The 13672-nt window shown below is 55.5% G+C and overlaps 1 protein-coding gene across 1 annotated transcript; it reads right to left on the reverse strand.

The window, feature by feature from the left end:
- Positions 1-1937: 1937 nt before the first annotated feature.
- Positions 1938-12830, reverse strand: SEMA3G (semaphorin 3G). Its single transcript, XM_003789373.2, has 16 exons — positions 12728-12830; positions 10969-11129; positions 10781-10843; positions 10421-10540; positions 10081-10171; positions 9850-9966; positions 9508-9653; positions 9190-9304; positions 9018-9087; positions 8593-8737; positions 8089-8320; positions 7903-7994; positions 7163-7204; positions 6222-6450; positions 5794-5930; positions 1938-4278 (listed from the first exon to the last, which is right to left on the reverse strand). Exons 1-16 carry the CDS (start codon positions 12828-12830, stop codon positions 3808-3810), a joined length of 2334 nt encoding a protein of 777 aa, XP_003789421.1. The 3' UTR covers positions 1938-3807.
- Between the last annotated feature and the right edge of the window lie 842 nt (positions 12831-13672).

The raw sequence follows: 13672 nt of genomic DNA on the forward strand, positions 1-13672 counted from the left end.
AAGACATGGCTATTCCATCTGGGAGGTCAGAGCCTCCAGAGTTTACAGGCTCAGAAAGCAGAGATTAATAAATTAATCTCATGCGTTAAGGAAGAGAATTAATCTGATCAGCAGTTTTCCAAAGTGAGCTCTTCAAAATGTTAAGAGACATGAGATGTTACCTGCTTCATGATCAAGAAAAGGAATAGGGGTGGCACCTATGGCTCAAGGAGTAGGGCGCCAGCCCCATATATCAGAGGTGGCGGATTCAAACCTAGCCCTGGCCAAAAACTGCAAAAAAAAAAAAAAAAAAAAGGAATAGAGAGCGAAATGTTTTGGAAAACCATATAGCACATTATAGGCACGCTAACTGGTTAGAGATCATCACAGAACTCATGGCCTTCAAGGGCTAGCAACTAGGCAATATACTGAGGCAGCTTACTGCTCCATGGGGGACAAGAGGACAGAAATCTTCAAACTTATTTGACCACAGGGACCACCAGACGTGGAGGATCTGATGTGATTATTGCTTCACAAACACCATCAAACCCTTTCCAGCTCTAAACCTGTTTGGGAAATCATGAAACAGAGGCCCAGAGAGTAGAGGAAGTGTGCAACTTAGAGGAAAGAGCTGTGAGGGGATGATAGAGAGAAGGTGAAATCACTGAGACAGGAAATGGGGCTCCAGACGGGAGGGAGAGGGTAGGCAGGGACAAGTCTGGTCCAGAGGAGTCTTCCAGGCATGGGTGGCAATGATGGGTGGGCCATCCCCAGGAAGGTAGAGCTCGAGGGGAGAAGGGGGCTGTGGAGGCCACATTTGCATATCCTCCCAGCCCATCACTCTGCTCTGAGGATGCTTCTCAGTTGGTAGTGATGATGGCTTTGGGTGGAGTGACATAACAGGGTTTCAGGCGCTGTCAGTCCTGGTGTTTGTCAGGGAATAAGAGGGAAGGGCTGTCTCCAGGGCTGGGGCCACAAGATGGGACTGATGACTGACCCCTAGTCTGCCACATGGGTTGAGGGCCCCATTCAATCAAGAGGCCCAAGGCAGTCTTCCTGGGAAGATGGGGCAATTTGTCTCCCATCTTTAAAGTGGCCTGTGGTTTTTCCTTCTCCCTGCAGCACCAGTGAGGGCCCTTTGGGCAGAGGGCAAGATGTCACCAGGTGAGTGGGACTCACATTTAGAGGGGCTCTCAGAAGCATGCCCAGTAAGACCAAGCTCTCGGGAACTCTCCTCCCCCGAGAAGCTGCAGCCCCCACAGCACAGCCGTGGGAAACCAGGAATGAGCACAGTGGCTTTAATATTCATTGGTATGTGGCTTGGGATGAAGGCAGGAACCAGGCCAACTGTCGCTGTTACAAATGTCAAATGTTGTTGTGAAAAAGGAGCAGAACTGCCTACGTGCCCAGCTGCCCTTTGCCAGCATTTTTTTTCTTCTGGCTCAAGATCACACTGAAACTCTAAGAAGTTCAGTCTCACAAGCCTGCAGGGCAGGATTTTCCTAATTTAATAGCAATTTCAGCTTCACAGAGGAAGCCCTCTGACTCCCTCTCCCATACCCATGTCCCTTCCTTCTAGAAAATACCACTCAATGTGACTTTCTTCCTCATGGAGAGGGTGCTTCATTTCCAGCTCATATAGATGGCACCAGTCAATTTAGTACAGAAATACACAGATACAATAATGTTATAATTATGTGATGTAAATCGTAACTTCATCCTTTTCCTCACCAGAAGTCAAAGGAAGTCAAGACAATAAAAATAATAGCAGTAATTACAAGAAGTGTGCTCTAAAAACAGAGAAACCACAAGGCCCATCTCTACATACAAATACAAAAATAGAATTCATACACAGAGGGCATTTCTAGGAGTTAATAACACAGTACCATGGGGGGTAGGTGTGGTGAGAGATGTCTGATTCTTCCAAGTTCAGGTATCTGCTGTTCAGGATCTTGTGCTTCATCTCCCTTCATTTTCTAGGGCCACTAGAAGGTCTGGTTCTTTCTTTCTGGCTCTGTTGGAGCCCTGCACCCTCTCCTCCCCTCTTTTGTGCCCTCATCTGCCCTCCCTTCTGTTCTCTAGCCCCCTTCCTCCTTCCTCCTATGCTTTATCTAATGACACCCCAGCAGACAGTACCCCCAGCTCAGAAGGGGTCTTAAGGTGCTGTTAGGTTCACCTCAGAGCCTTTGGTCCACTTACTGCACAATCAAAGGGTAAGGAGGGCTATTCTACATTTCAGTCCTCTGAAGGTGTCAGGGTTAATGGGAAAATAAGACCCAGGGTAGCCTGGGTTTGAGTTTCAGCAAGACAGGAAGCCCTGTCTTGCTTTTTATCTCTTTTTTTCCTCCTTTCTTTGTCTTGGTTTTTTAACAGAGAGAATCTCAAACCCTATGCTCCTATCTCTCACTAGACAGTTTTGTGCGTCACTAATCTGTTCTTATGAAGGCTGGGAACAACTTTTCATTTAGTGCTCCTCCTCCCCCTCTGTGCTCCCCACAGCCTGAGAAACTGCTGATGGCAAAACACCTCCCTTACACGCCCAGGAAGAGTGTGCCCTTGCCTTCCAAGTCTCACCACAATCAGTAGGACTCAAAGTTCTTAGCTTTTTTCTCTGTTTTTTTCCCCCTTATAAGAAAAAAAAAAAGTCTTTCTAAATAAATCATCCATGCCTAGCTCTTATTGGAGAAAATAGAGGTCCCAAAGTTGGTGACCTCTGGCCTTCTCTGTGACTCCTGAGTTAATTAACATCATCATGAATCCCTGAAGACACCTATTCCTGCCTGTGTCTCAGAGCCATCCTAAGGGTCTCCTGCCCTCCATCTCGATAGCCTCCCAGTCTTCTGTGAATCTGTTACAAAAGCCCTGGCCCTGACCTTGAGGACCAGCTGCAGCTCACAGACCTTCATGCTATCACCCTCCCAGGGACCCAGGGCTGGCATGTGCTTGCATCGCCCTGGGAGACAGCTCATTCCTCTCAGCCCCACACTTCCCCAGCTCCTCCTCCCACCTCTAGTCCACAGAAATGAGGAGTGATATTCCCCTGGAACCCACTCCTCCCTCCTCATCAGCATGGGGAACTTGATGGTGGGGAGGGGGGTGTTAGGAGGTGTGGGCATCCCAGGAAACTTGGCCCAAAGTGGAGCCTGAGGCCCTGACCACCTCAGGTCCCAGGATGGGACCTAGCAGTCTGCACTTCTGGAATTCTGAGATGGAGAAGTGATGAGCCATGCCACAGAACCATCATGGTATCAAGGCACAACATGAGTCAAGAAAGTCTTGCTGCTCCACCTTCTCAACACCCCCAATTCCCTCCCCAACTCCTGCATTGGGTAGTCCCTTCTTAACAGGTGCTGCCTTAGAGACCACTTCTACCTCTATGGCTGCCTAAGGGCTCCCTGCCCAGATGTCCCCTTAGACCCACCCACACACCCCCTCTGAGGGCCACTCAGAATGGCCATTGTTCTGTAGACTGGAAAAGAATCACCCAACCCTCTTGCCTCTGGGCACAACCGGAAATAAGCTCAGAGGCCAGGCCATCTCTAAGAACAAATGGCAGGTCCCTTGGGGCTGCCAGTGGCCAGAGGGTACTGGCTCCAGCTTGAGACTGAGAGCACAGAGGAGTGGGGAACAGGCTCAGGCACAGTGCCCTCCACTAGGCCCCCAGTCTTCTCTGGAGGTGGCTCAATAGGAATGTGGGGGCAGAGACACCCATCTCTAAGAGGGGATCAGACATCCTGGCCCCCTCTGCCTCAGCCAGGTGGGTGGGAGATGTAGGGAGCTGCTACTGGGCCCTTGGACCCATCCTGACCATCCCTTCCCTGCCCTCCCCTATGTGGCCTCCACCTCCCGGGGTGTCCGGTTGTGCTCGGCCTGCAGCCGGCTCTTCACCTTCTTGCCCAGCTCTAGCCCTGCCCAGCTCTTGCCCTTGGCCTGCTTGCCCCGGGCCCGGCTGCGGAGGAAGGCTGAGCATTCTCTGCTGCCCCTGCACCACACCCGCTCACAGTACTCATCTACCCTGGGCAGGTTGGCAAAGCCAATGAGCTGCAGAATGTCCTTGTACCAAGCCTTGGTGGGTGTTTGGGCTAGGCCTCCCCGGCCTGGGGGCACCTCTGGCCTTGGCTCCCAAGGGAAAAGGCTGTCCAGCTGTGAGGCCACAATAACCTCCAGAGCCAGGCGGACCACAGTCTGGGAGAAGCCGTGCTCCAGCGTGGTGCAGGTGTAGGTGCCCGCATCCAGGCGGCTGAGCCTGCGGAACAGCAGCCCCTGCTCTGTGCGAAGCACTCGCTCGTCCGTCTTCACCTGCCAGGTGAGCAGAGGGAATGAGCCGGGTTGTGGGGTAGGACATGCACCATCAGCTTCACTATCCCCCGATTTGCCAAATTTACCATCCTTGGGACCCAGTGCATGGGTACCTCCCTTGCCCATTTGTTCCTTTCTGGGAGGGGTCCAACAGCATGGCAGCCTCAGCCCCCTCTAGACTGTAGGCTAATTGCAGGTGGGGCCTCATCTTCCCATAGCCCCAGGAGGGGGCCTGCAAAAGACCTTTCAGAGATTCCTCTGACTATATCTCCCCTAGTCAGAGAATACCAATCTTGGCCTTATCACACGCTCCCAGGGAGCAGAGGGGTTAAGAGTGTATCTACAGGCTTTACTCAGGGGAGGGGCTGTACCTCCAGCCCCAGAACTAGTCTCTAGGCAGCACATGTACAGACACAGCTGTGCACTCTCATCCCCAACACACTGACCCTCCCTGTCTAAGGCCTGCACGTTCACTGCCCTCACAGTAAGCAAAGCCCCCTGGGCCAGGGTGGACTGAGCACCCATCACAGCATGGGAGGCAAGAGCACTGCTCTGATCCCAATCTGATTCTGGCCTGAACCTTGTCTAGGCTTTAGTGTCTGCATGTTGAGGGTGGATTACTTGAACTGTTGGTGTTGTGTAACTTCATCTTGTTGCCTGCTGCCTTCTCCCTTGGGGGAGTCTTCTCAGTGCCCAGCCCAACAGCTGGCCCAAGGCTGGCCTCCCCCAGTTCCCAAGCTGGAAGAAGAGCTCCCCTCCCCTTCCCTGTGGGGGAGTGGTGCCTAGCCCTGGCCCACCCACGCCCATCCTCAGGCCCCAGACTGAAGCCATCTCTGGGTTTGACAGACCTTTCCAGATGGGGGAGGAGAGAACCAGGGCAGACAGCTGGACTCTAAGGAGGAAGTGTGGGGCCAGCCTTTGGGGATGCAAGAGCCAGTGGACAGAGACTCAGGTCTGGGGCAGAGGAAGACTGAGAATGCCTGGGGAAGAGACCCTTCAAGGATAAGCCACAAGTATGAGCATGGGGGATTTTTTTCCATCTCTGTTGCCTACCTCTCAGATGGTAGAAATAGGGTCACCTCCTTCTAGGCACCCCAGGGGCTGAATGCACACTTTTCTTAGGGTTTTGTTGTTTGTTTATTTGATTTTGAGACAGTCTCACTCAGTCGCCTTGGAATTAAGTGCTGTGGAGTCACAGTTACCAAAAACCTCTTGGACTCAAGCGATCCTCTTGCTTCAGTCTCCTGAGTAGCTGAAACTATAGACACCTGCCACAATGCCTGGCTATTTTTTCTACTTTTAGTAAAGATGGGGTCTTGCTTTGCTCAGGCTGGTCTTGAACTCCTGAGCTCAGGCAATCCACCCGCCTCAGCATGAGCCACTGTGCTTGGCCACTTTTCTTAGGTTAATCTTGGCAGATTTCCCCCAGAACCCTTTTCTAAGGCTCAGACTTGGGGTTCAGGGTGGGTGGTTACTTTAGAACCCATGGAGGGTAGAGACAGGGTCCTCACTCACCTGATCAGGCCTTTCATCCCCTGGCCTCTGTAAAAACCAGTGCACGGCAGCCTGGGAGGATTTGGGCAGGCACTCCAGGAAGGTGCTGTTGTGCTCTGTGCCATAGACTGTGACGGCTACAGGTCCTGCAGCCTCCTCTGGAGAGAGGCAAAGGTCAGGCAAATCACCTCTGACTCCCATAGCCCCCACCAGTGTGACAGGGACCAAGGCATTCAATGACGCCCCAGGCTAGTCACTATGTCCAAAGACCTCGTACCCATTCCCTGACAGGAGCTTCACAGATAGGGAAATTGAGGACTGTTCCAACAGGACCAGCCTGAGAATGAACACACTTCCCAGGGGTTGAGCCCAGGACACAGGGCTGAGTCAGGGCCTAGTTAAAGCCCAGCCTGTGCTCTCGCCCATGCTCCTGCCCTTCTGCCACTCACCTTCCTGGCTCTGGCCCAGGCACTGCAAGGCAGGGTTGCCATGCAGGATGTCCTGCCGGCGGAACCGGCGCTTACTGGAGCTGGGGCGGTAGTGGGTACAGGAGGTGCCATCCCAGGCACAGTATGGGTCCCGGGCCAGGCAGCACTCAGCACAGGCACTGCCGTAAGTCTCACACTGGTGCAGCTGCAGCCGGGCCACACCCAGCTGAGAGCCCACGTATAGCGTTTGCTGGGGAGATACATAGGTAAAGCCCAGGGTGAGCCTAGGCTTTGCCCAGAAGCAGTCATGTTCCCAGACCCCTTGGCTTCTTGGGACCTCTGCCACTTACAGGAACTCTTCCAGAATTTCTTGGGTTCATTCACAAAATAAAGTGTTTATCACCCACCTGCTGTATACCAGGTCCTCTGTCAGGACATGAATGGGACAGGGCAGACCCAGGGTCTTTCCTCTGAGGGGCTTCTCTAGGATCTCCTTGCTGCTGACCTTTGCCCTCTACCCTAAAGGCCTTCATCCTGACTTACCTCTGACCTTAGAGGTGCACCTTGCTTTGAGCAATCCCAATACAAAGGTTGGCATTTACCTAAAGATAAACTAAGGCAGATAAATGGGGAGATGGTATTTGCCACTTGACAGATACTCCAGGCCTCTAAAAAAGGGCTCCCTTGCTTGATTTAAAATCTGGATTTTGTTTTCAAGTACAGTTTTGCCTTAGGGACTGGTCTTTGTGAATATCCCCTTATCTGAACACAACCTAGCTCACTTGGAGCCTCCCAGTGCCCACTGGCTTCACGCCTTTGAATCTTAGCTCCCATCTGGACCTGACCATTCACTGCAGGGGCTGATCAGTCTGCACAGAGCTTCCCCGGACTAAGGTCATGCTCCAGGGCTGCAAACTGGGTATACAGGAGGGGTGCATGGGGAGGGTAGCAGCTACTCTTACCCTTTTAACAGAGATCTCCATCTCAGTGATGGGTGTTGGCACCTGGGGAAGGAGCAGGGTCTCAATGTGGGGTGGGTGGCACAAGACCCTCCCCTGCATCTCTGCTTTCAGCCTCCTCCACCCCCTGGGGTAGAAGCTACCAAGCTCCCAGCCTGGCCCATGTACCCCCTGGCAACTAAGGCTAGATAGTCTTTCCTAGTAGGTTACAAGAAAGGTCCCCTGGTCCTGGCTGGCTTCCATATAGTAGGTTTGGCCAAAAACACAAAGCTCCTAAGTCCCCTCCACACCCCTGTTTCCCAGCAATGAGGCAGCTATCCCAAATCACCAGGCTCAGCTCCACGAGGCACAGCAGTCCCCCAAACACAGATGACCCCCTGCCTGAGTCTATAGAGGGACCAAGGAGCCCCTGGGGGATTAAGGTCTCAGCCACCTCCTCTCTGCAACTTGAATCTGGCAGGGCTTTGTCAAGGATGCTCCCCTTGGCTGTCCCTCCTGACACTTTCAGTTCACAAACTGCAGCTGCAGGCCTATTGCCACTCCAAGGCATCGACAAGGCCTCTGCCTAGGGGGGCATTACTTCCAGACCCCCCACCCCTGTGTCCCACCCCCATTCCCTATCCCCCACGGCACCCCACCCCCACTGCAAGTTTGGTAAAGCCGGCACAGGCCGGCTCCCACCTGTGCATGCTCCTGCTCCCCTGTAGCCAGGCTCAGACCCAGGGACATCAGCCCCTGCTCACCTTAAACACCTGGAGCTCCTCCAGGACCACCTCCTCAGGTTCAGTTGAGCCCCCTTCCTGGAGGACAAGGACTTTGAGCACAGAACCTGAGTCTGGGACAGGAGAGGAGCGATCAGTGGGAGAGGAGGGGGAGTCCAGCATCCCACACCCCGCTCAATCCTGGCCATACCCAGGAAGCCCTCCTACCAGTCCCCAAGAAGATGATGTCATAAGTCCCATCCCCTGCTTCCACGCGGTCCACCACGATCTGGCGCAGCTGCTGGGCCAGATGAGTCTTGACAAGGACTGGGCGGCCATGCTGAGGCCGCACAGACTGGAACATGAGTGGGTGGGCTCGGGTGAACTGCAGCACCTCATCTGGGTAGTCCTTGGTGCTGCCAAAGGGCCGCCCTGGCTGTGTCGTCATCTTGCTGGGGCACTGTGGGCAGAAGAGGGAGCTCTGAAGTACCCTGGGATCAGATGCTTCTGATCCAGCTCCTCCCTCAGCTGGTTTCTACCCCTGACAGGGGCACCGCTCTTGCTGTGGGAGAGTTCTTCCCCATCCCAGACCACCTGGATGCTCTGGAGCCCTGGCTGGTCTGCTGCCTGCTGCTTTGGGGCTGCATGTGGACATGGGGCTGTGCCAAAGAGGAAACCCCCTTGGCATCTACCCAGGCCCCTTTCCCTGGCCTACCCTGGGCAGAGACTTACCACACCAGGGCGGGGGAAGGGCACCTTCCCCCCAAAGGGCCCCCACTGGTGCTGAGGACCATCTCGATGGGCAAAGGGCCCCTTGAAGACCTCCCAGATGTCTGCCATATCATACACGCAGACGGCAAATCCCTGGAACACAGCACTGCCAAGGGCAGACAGAGATGGTCAAGCCAGAATGGTCATCAGAGGCAGAAAGGGGGTGGCCGGCCTTCACAGGCTGGACAGGGGTTGACAGTTACTGTAGCAAACAGAGACTCCAAAAAGCAAGGACACCAAGGCAAAGACAGAGAGGGAGAGTGAGAATATAGTCACGGGTCACTGAATCAGGGACAAAGACAGGAACCCATTGCAGGGCTGGAGAATGATGGTGGCAGCTCATGAGGATATGGGTTGTGGGGCACGGGGAGGTTGGGAGTACCCACCTGACAGTGCTGAACAGTGCATACACCTCGAGGTTCTTCCCTGCCTTGGGCCACAGCAGAAACACGTCCTCTGGGACACAGAAGGGAGCATTCAATCATGGCCATTGCCAATGCCCCTGCTCACAGGTTCTGTGCTCTCCCAACACCCAAGCCTGCTCTGCTATGCCCTTACCCAGCTGGTCAAAGTGGGTCTCAGCACCTCCAGGGCCAGGCACTGAGCAGACTAGCCTGGCCTTCAGGAAGGTGCTCCATTTGTTCACCAGCACTCGCTGGCCACCAGCATCATTCTAGGGGGTGGGAGCCAGAGTCAGCCTAGGGCCTCACGAGGTTGGGCCCCACCACCTACTCCTTCACCCTCACCCACTGCAGGAGAGGTATCGCATCAACTCTGCATCCTTGCCTCAGTTTTTCTACCTCTGTGGGGGGAACAGAACTGAGAAGGGGGGATGCAGCAAGGATTTAAACTTCACCACCCCTTCACTGCTCTCACCACACAGACTCGGCCCACACGGCTGATGGTGACATGGCCCGGGCTGCCATCGGGCGAGGGGACAGTCTCCGAGAAGAAGAAGTACACCTTGTCATTGTCCTGGTCAGAGTTGTCAGGGATCTGGGCGGCCATCACAAACTGGGGCTCTGGGAGGGTGACAGGGTTACTGGCAGGAAGGGGCCTCTCAGGAGAGGATGAGTCTGAACCCAGAGCGGAGGGGAAAGGCAGAGGTCTCCCCTTGGAGTCAGGGGTACTGGAGTGAAGTAGCCTGTCTTCCCACCTCCAGCATCTCCTCTCCTGCCCTTGGGCAGACCCCAGCCAGCCTGGCCCCACAGGCCTCACCGTGCAAGAGGTTCTGGTCAGAGTCAGAGCGCAGGGTTGGTCGGGGTCCCCCACTTCGGAAGATCATGGCCTCGCGCCCCAGGAAGTCAGCAGTGAGGCCCGTGTACAGCTCTCCGCCTGGGGTGGGTGTGGGGCAGAGTCAAGGTAGGAGGCCCATGTCCTCCCTCCCCAGTGACAGAAGCCAATCTTCCACCCCTCTATTCCCTCCCTCTAAGCCGGAGCTTCACTCACCTACAAAAGTGCTGGCAAAAGGACGGCTGGGCTCATGTGGGCACCGCCCCCGCCCATTTTCCACACTGGAGAGCTCTAGGTGGAGCATATGCTGGAGGGGAAGGGGGGATGTCACTGAGAAAGAAACCCAGGCAGTGGCCCTTGCGTGCAATTAGTAGGGGATGGGAGGGAGGAAGACACCCTCATTCAGGGCCTCTCTGATGGGGTCAGCTCCCCAGCACAAAGACGCCTTTCAGGCCCCTGCCCCTCTGTCCCAACCCAGGCTCAATAGGAAGCGTTCAGGAAGCAGGAGGAAATGCCATGGCCTCCCAGTCTCTTCTGGGGCCCATCACAGGCTCACCTCCCCACGGTGTCCAACTGTGATGAGGGCACAGATGGGCTGGAAGGCCCCAGTGCCACAGGACAGAAGGTGGGTCCTGTTGTGCGGCTGCAGCACACGCACGAAGTTGGCACACTCAGTCTATCAGGGAGGGGGGTAGCTTGGGGTGAGGGGGATGTCCACCTTTTTCTCAGGCTCAGCCCTACCCGATGACCAGCTCTGGAGAAGAGGCGGAGGTGACTTCTTGATAGACATCCAAAAGCCCTCAGAATCTGCTCCTAATGCCCTTCAGCAGAGGCACCTAGGGGCATGGCCACCAGCTATCCTGGGGGTCAGTGGTTGGGGTTGGTTTGGGGCACTGTCCCTCCCAACAGCACTCACCAAAGGATCTCGTCCCTTGCGAATGCATTCTTCCCTTTGTCTTGGCTGTGGCGGCCACAGGACCTGAAACACAGTCTGGCTGACCTTGGGTATTCCCCTGACCTCACAGCCTCAGTTTCTCCAGCTGGCCTCCCAGTTGGAAGTGCCCAGTTCTCAAACAGATCCTCTCCCCTATCAGTCCAGCTCACCTCCCGGGGATCTGGCCATGCCTGGTCCAACCGCAGAGAATAGAGAGCATCACGGCCCCCCAGAAAGAGGCGGTCCCGGTATTCATCCAAGTACATAGCCTGGAGGTCCAGGGAGCCTCTGGGGCCCAGAAAGATGGCAGAGCGGTTGGCAGACAGGAGGTCTAGGAGGGGGCAGAGGGAGCAGGTTAGGGCCTGCTGCTCAGCCTATTTTCCCAGCCAAGGAGTGGAGATGGAGGGTCCCAGCTGTGCATTTGCCCCACACACACTCACATCTGGAAAGTGTTTCCATCCACAGAGCTGCTGGAAGGCTTTCAGAACATAGGGATGGGCCAGGGATGGGGTAGGAGGCTCTGAGCACCCCCCCATCCCAGTCCACCAGGGACTGCTGCCACTCCTTCCTTTAGCCCCTGATCTCTCTGCCAACATCTTCCCACTGTCCCATCTGTGCCCTGCCCAGTCCCCAAGGAAGATAGCGCCATAGGCAGAAATTAGGACAGCAAACTGGGCAAAGTGCTGGGAGGCTTAGGTGAGCCTGAGCAGCAAACAAGCTGACTCAGTTGGAGGTGTGGCTGGCAGAGCAGGAAGCCCCCAACAGAAGGAACCCCAGGCAATAGCTGGGATATAGGAAAGGGCAGCTATGGCCAGGAGAATCTCCTGCCTCCAGTCCAGGACTGTGGCCATTGAGGTTTGTCTCCCCATAGACATTGCCCAGCCAGGCTCCAGAGGTGGGAAGGGACTGTCTGGGGGCACTAGGAGTTGAGGATCCTGAGATAGGTCCTTGGGGGTTGGTTGGGGAGGTGGAGGTGATGCGGCAAGCAGTAGGACAATGCAAGAGGACATGGCCACCCTTGTCCAGAGTATCCTACCCTTCCCCACAGAACCACCTTGGCCTAGTACCTACTCCTCCCCCAAAACTCTTCAACAGCCTTTTCCAGGAAGCCCTCCATGGATGGCAGTACTTTGGGGAACTTTCCCTACTTAGGGCTGTTTCTAGTAGCCTGAACTCCCCCCCTAGAACCACAGTTGCTAGAATAGGATCACATTCCTCCTCAGACTCTTCGGGGTGGAGTGATGCCCCACCCAGGATCTCCACACCAGGCATGCATCCCCTCCTCAAATTGGGGTTTCCAGGAGGAAGTGATCACCCCTCTGACTTTCCCAAGAAGAATTGTCCTAGAGCCTGTGTCTCAGGGACCCTTCCCCATGGCCCATCAGAGGAGGCCTGTACCAGATACTGCACAAAACATCGAGGTGAGCACAGAGAAATCTCCCAGGCCAGGGTGGCCTGAGAGGGGAGGCCAGAACTCTTCATGGGCTATACGGAGCTTCCAGGATGGAAGAGGGGTGACAAACCCCCAATTTTAGGATGAGGGCTAGAAGGTCCCCCAACCCCATGGCTCAAGGACCAGAGGGACAGCATGCTGTCCCACTGACCACCCTGGGCAAAAGAGCCTGCTGGGCTCAGACAGACTCTTCAGACTCACTTTTCTGTCCCCTCTGCCTGCCCAGTCCACCATCCCCTCCCCAACTTCCTCTGCCCCATCTCTACTGAGGTGTCTCAGGGTCTCCCAGCAGCACCCCAGGCTTTTCCCCCTGGGTGGCTCTCACCCCTCCACTCTGGTCATGTCTCTCAGGACCTGCCTCCCTCCCCCTTCCCTAGAGTTGTGCAGGGAGTGGCTGGCTCCATCCCCTCCGGCTGTCTGGGGGTGTCACAAAGCCCACAGACATGCACATAAACAAGGCAGACAGGGGCCAGTACCTCGGTAGGAGAGCCGCAGGCGGGGCACGCTGGGGCTGGGGCTGCTGACACAGAGCAGGAGGCCCCCCAGGAGGCAGCAGAGGGCCCAGGTTGAGGGGGCCATGGTGGGCAACCCAGGGCACAGCTGCTGCTGCCTGCAGAGCTGGCCTCCAGTCCGGCTGCTGGTTGTAGTTTGCTCTGTTGCCACCAGGCCAGCCACTTATAAGGCAGTGGCTCCACCCAGTCCTAGAAGGCGGGAGGAGGAGGGAAAGTGGCAAGAGCCCAGGCTGTCCACCTGCAGCTTCTCCCTCCACCTTGACTGGCCCAGTAGGCACCTTTGTGTCAGATTGGCCAGTTCCCACGGGGGAGGCTCTTTCCCATCTGGGCTGTGGACAATTTGTACAGAAAGATATCCACAAATGCAGGTCCCCAGGCTCCAGCAAAGTGACAAGGTGGGAGGTAGCCTGAAGTGGTGGTCAGGGAAGGGAGGTTAGAGGTTGATGGGTGGGTGGGTGGCTCAGCTTTATTCCTTGCCCTGCCAGTACCCATGGCAGAGACCCCCACAAACTGGCCCTGGGACCAGGTCCCCAATATCAGAATGGCCCCACCTTCAGTAACCTTGGCCAGGCTCCCCAGCAATCCTGGCAGGGCCCAAACTGCCTACAGAGGGTAAGGGGATCATTCCCAGCACAAGGGATTCCATGTCCTGAGCAGAGATTTGAGGTCTGACCACACTTCACAAATCTGGGACCGGTTAAGAGGTGAATGAATGCCCAGCCTCTCCCAACCTAGGACTCTCACCATCTGGCCTCTACACCCCACAGCCTCTCCTCACATCTACCAGGCCCCATCTGAGCTCACTGGGCTTACTTTGGGACAGGGGACAAGATCCACCCTTTGCCAAGGGAGACCCCTACCATAGCCCTGCTTCCCTCAGGCCTCCAGTCCTTCCAAAGACCCAGATTA

This window comes from Otolemur garnettii, unplaced genomic scaffold (genome assembly GCF_000181295.1).
Source record: "Otolemur garnettii isolate 467f Iridium unplaced genomic scaffold, OtoGar3 scaffold00032, whole genome shotgun sequence".
NCBI lineage: Eukaryota > Metazoa > Chordata > Mammalia > Primates > Galagidae > Otolemur > Otolemur garnettii.

Coding starts and splice junctions, on each gene's coding strand:
- SEMA3G (XM_003789373.2), bottom strand. CDS start 12,830: ATGGCCCCCTCAACCTGGGCCCTCTGCTGCCTCCTGGGGGGCCTCCTG. Junction 10,844..10,968: donor CATGGCCAGATCCCCGGGAG/GTGAGCTGGACT, acceptor ACTGTGTTTCAG/GTCCTGTGGCCGCCACAGCC. Junction 8,738..9,017: donor GCACTGTTCAGCACTGTCAG/GTGGGTACTCCC, acceptor TGCCCTTGGCAG/TGCTGTGTTCCAGGGATTTG.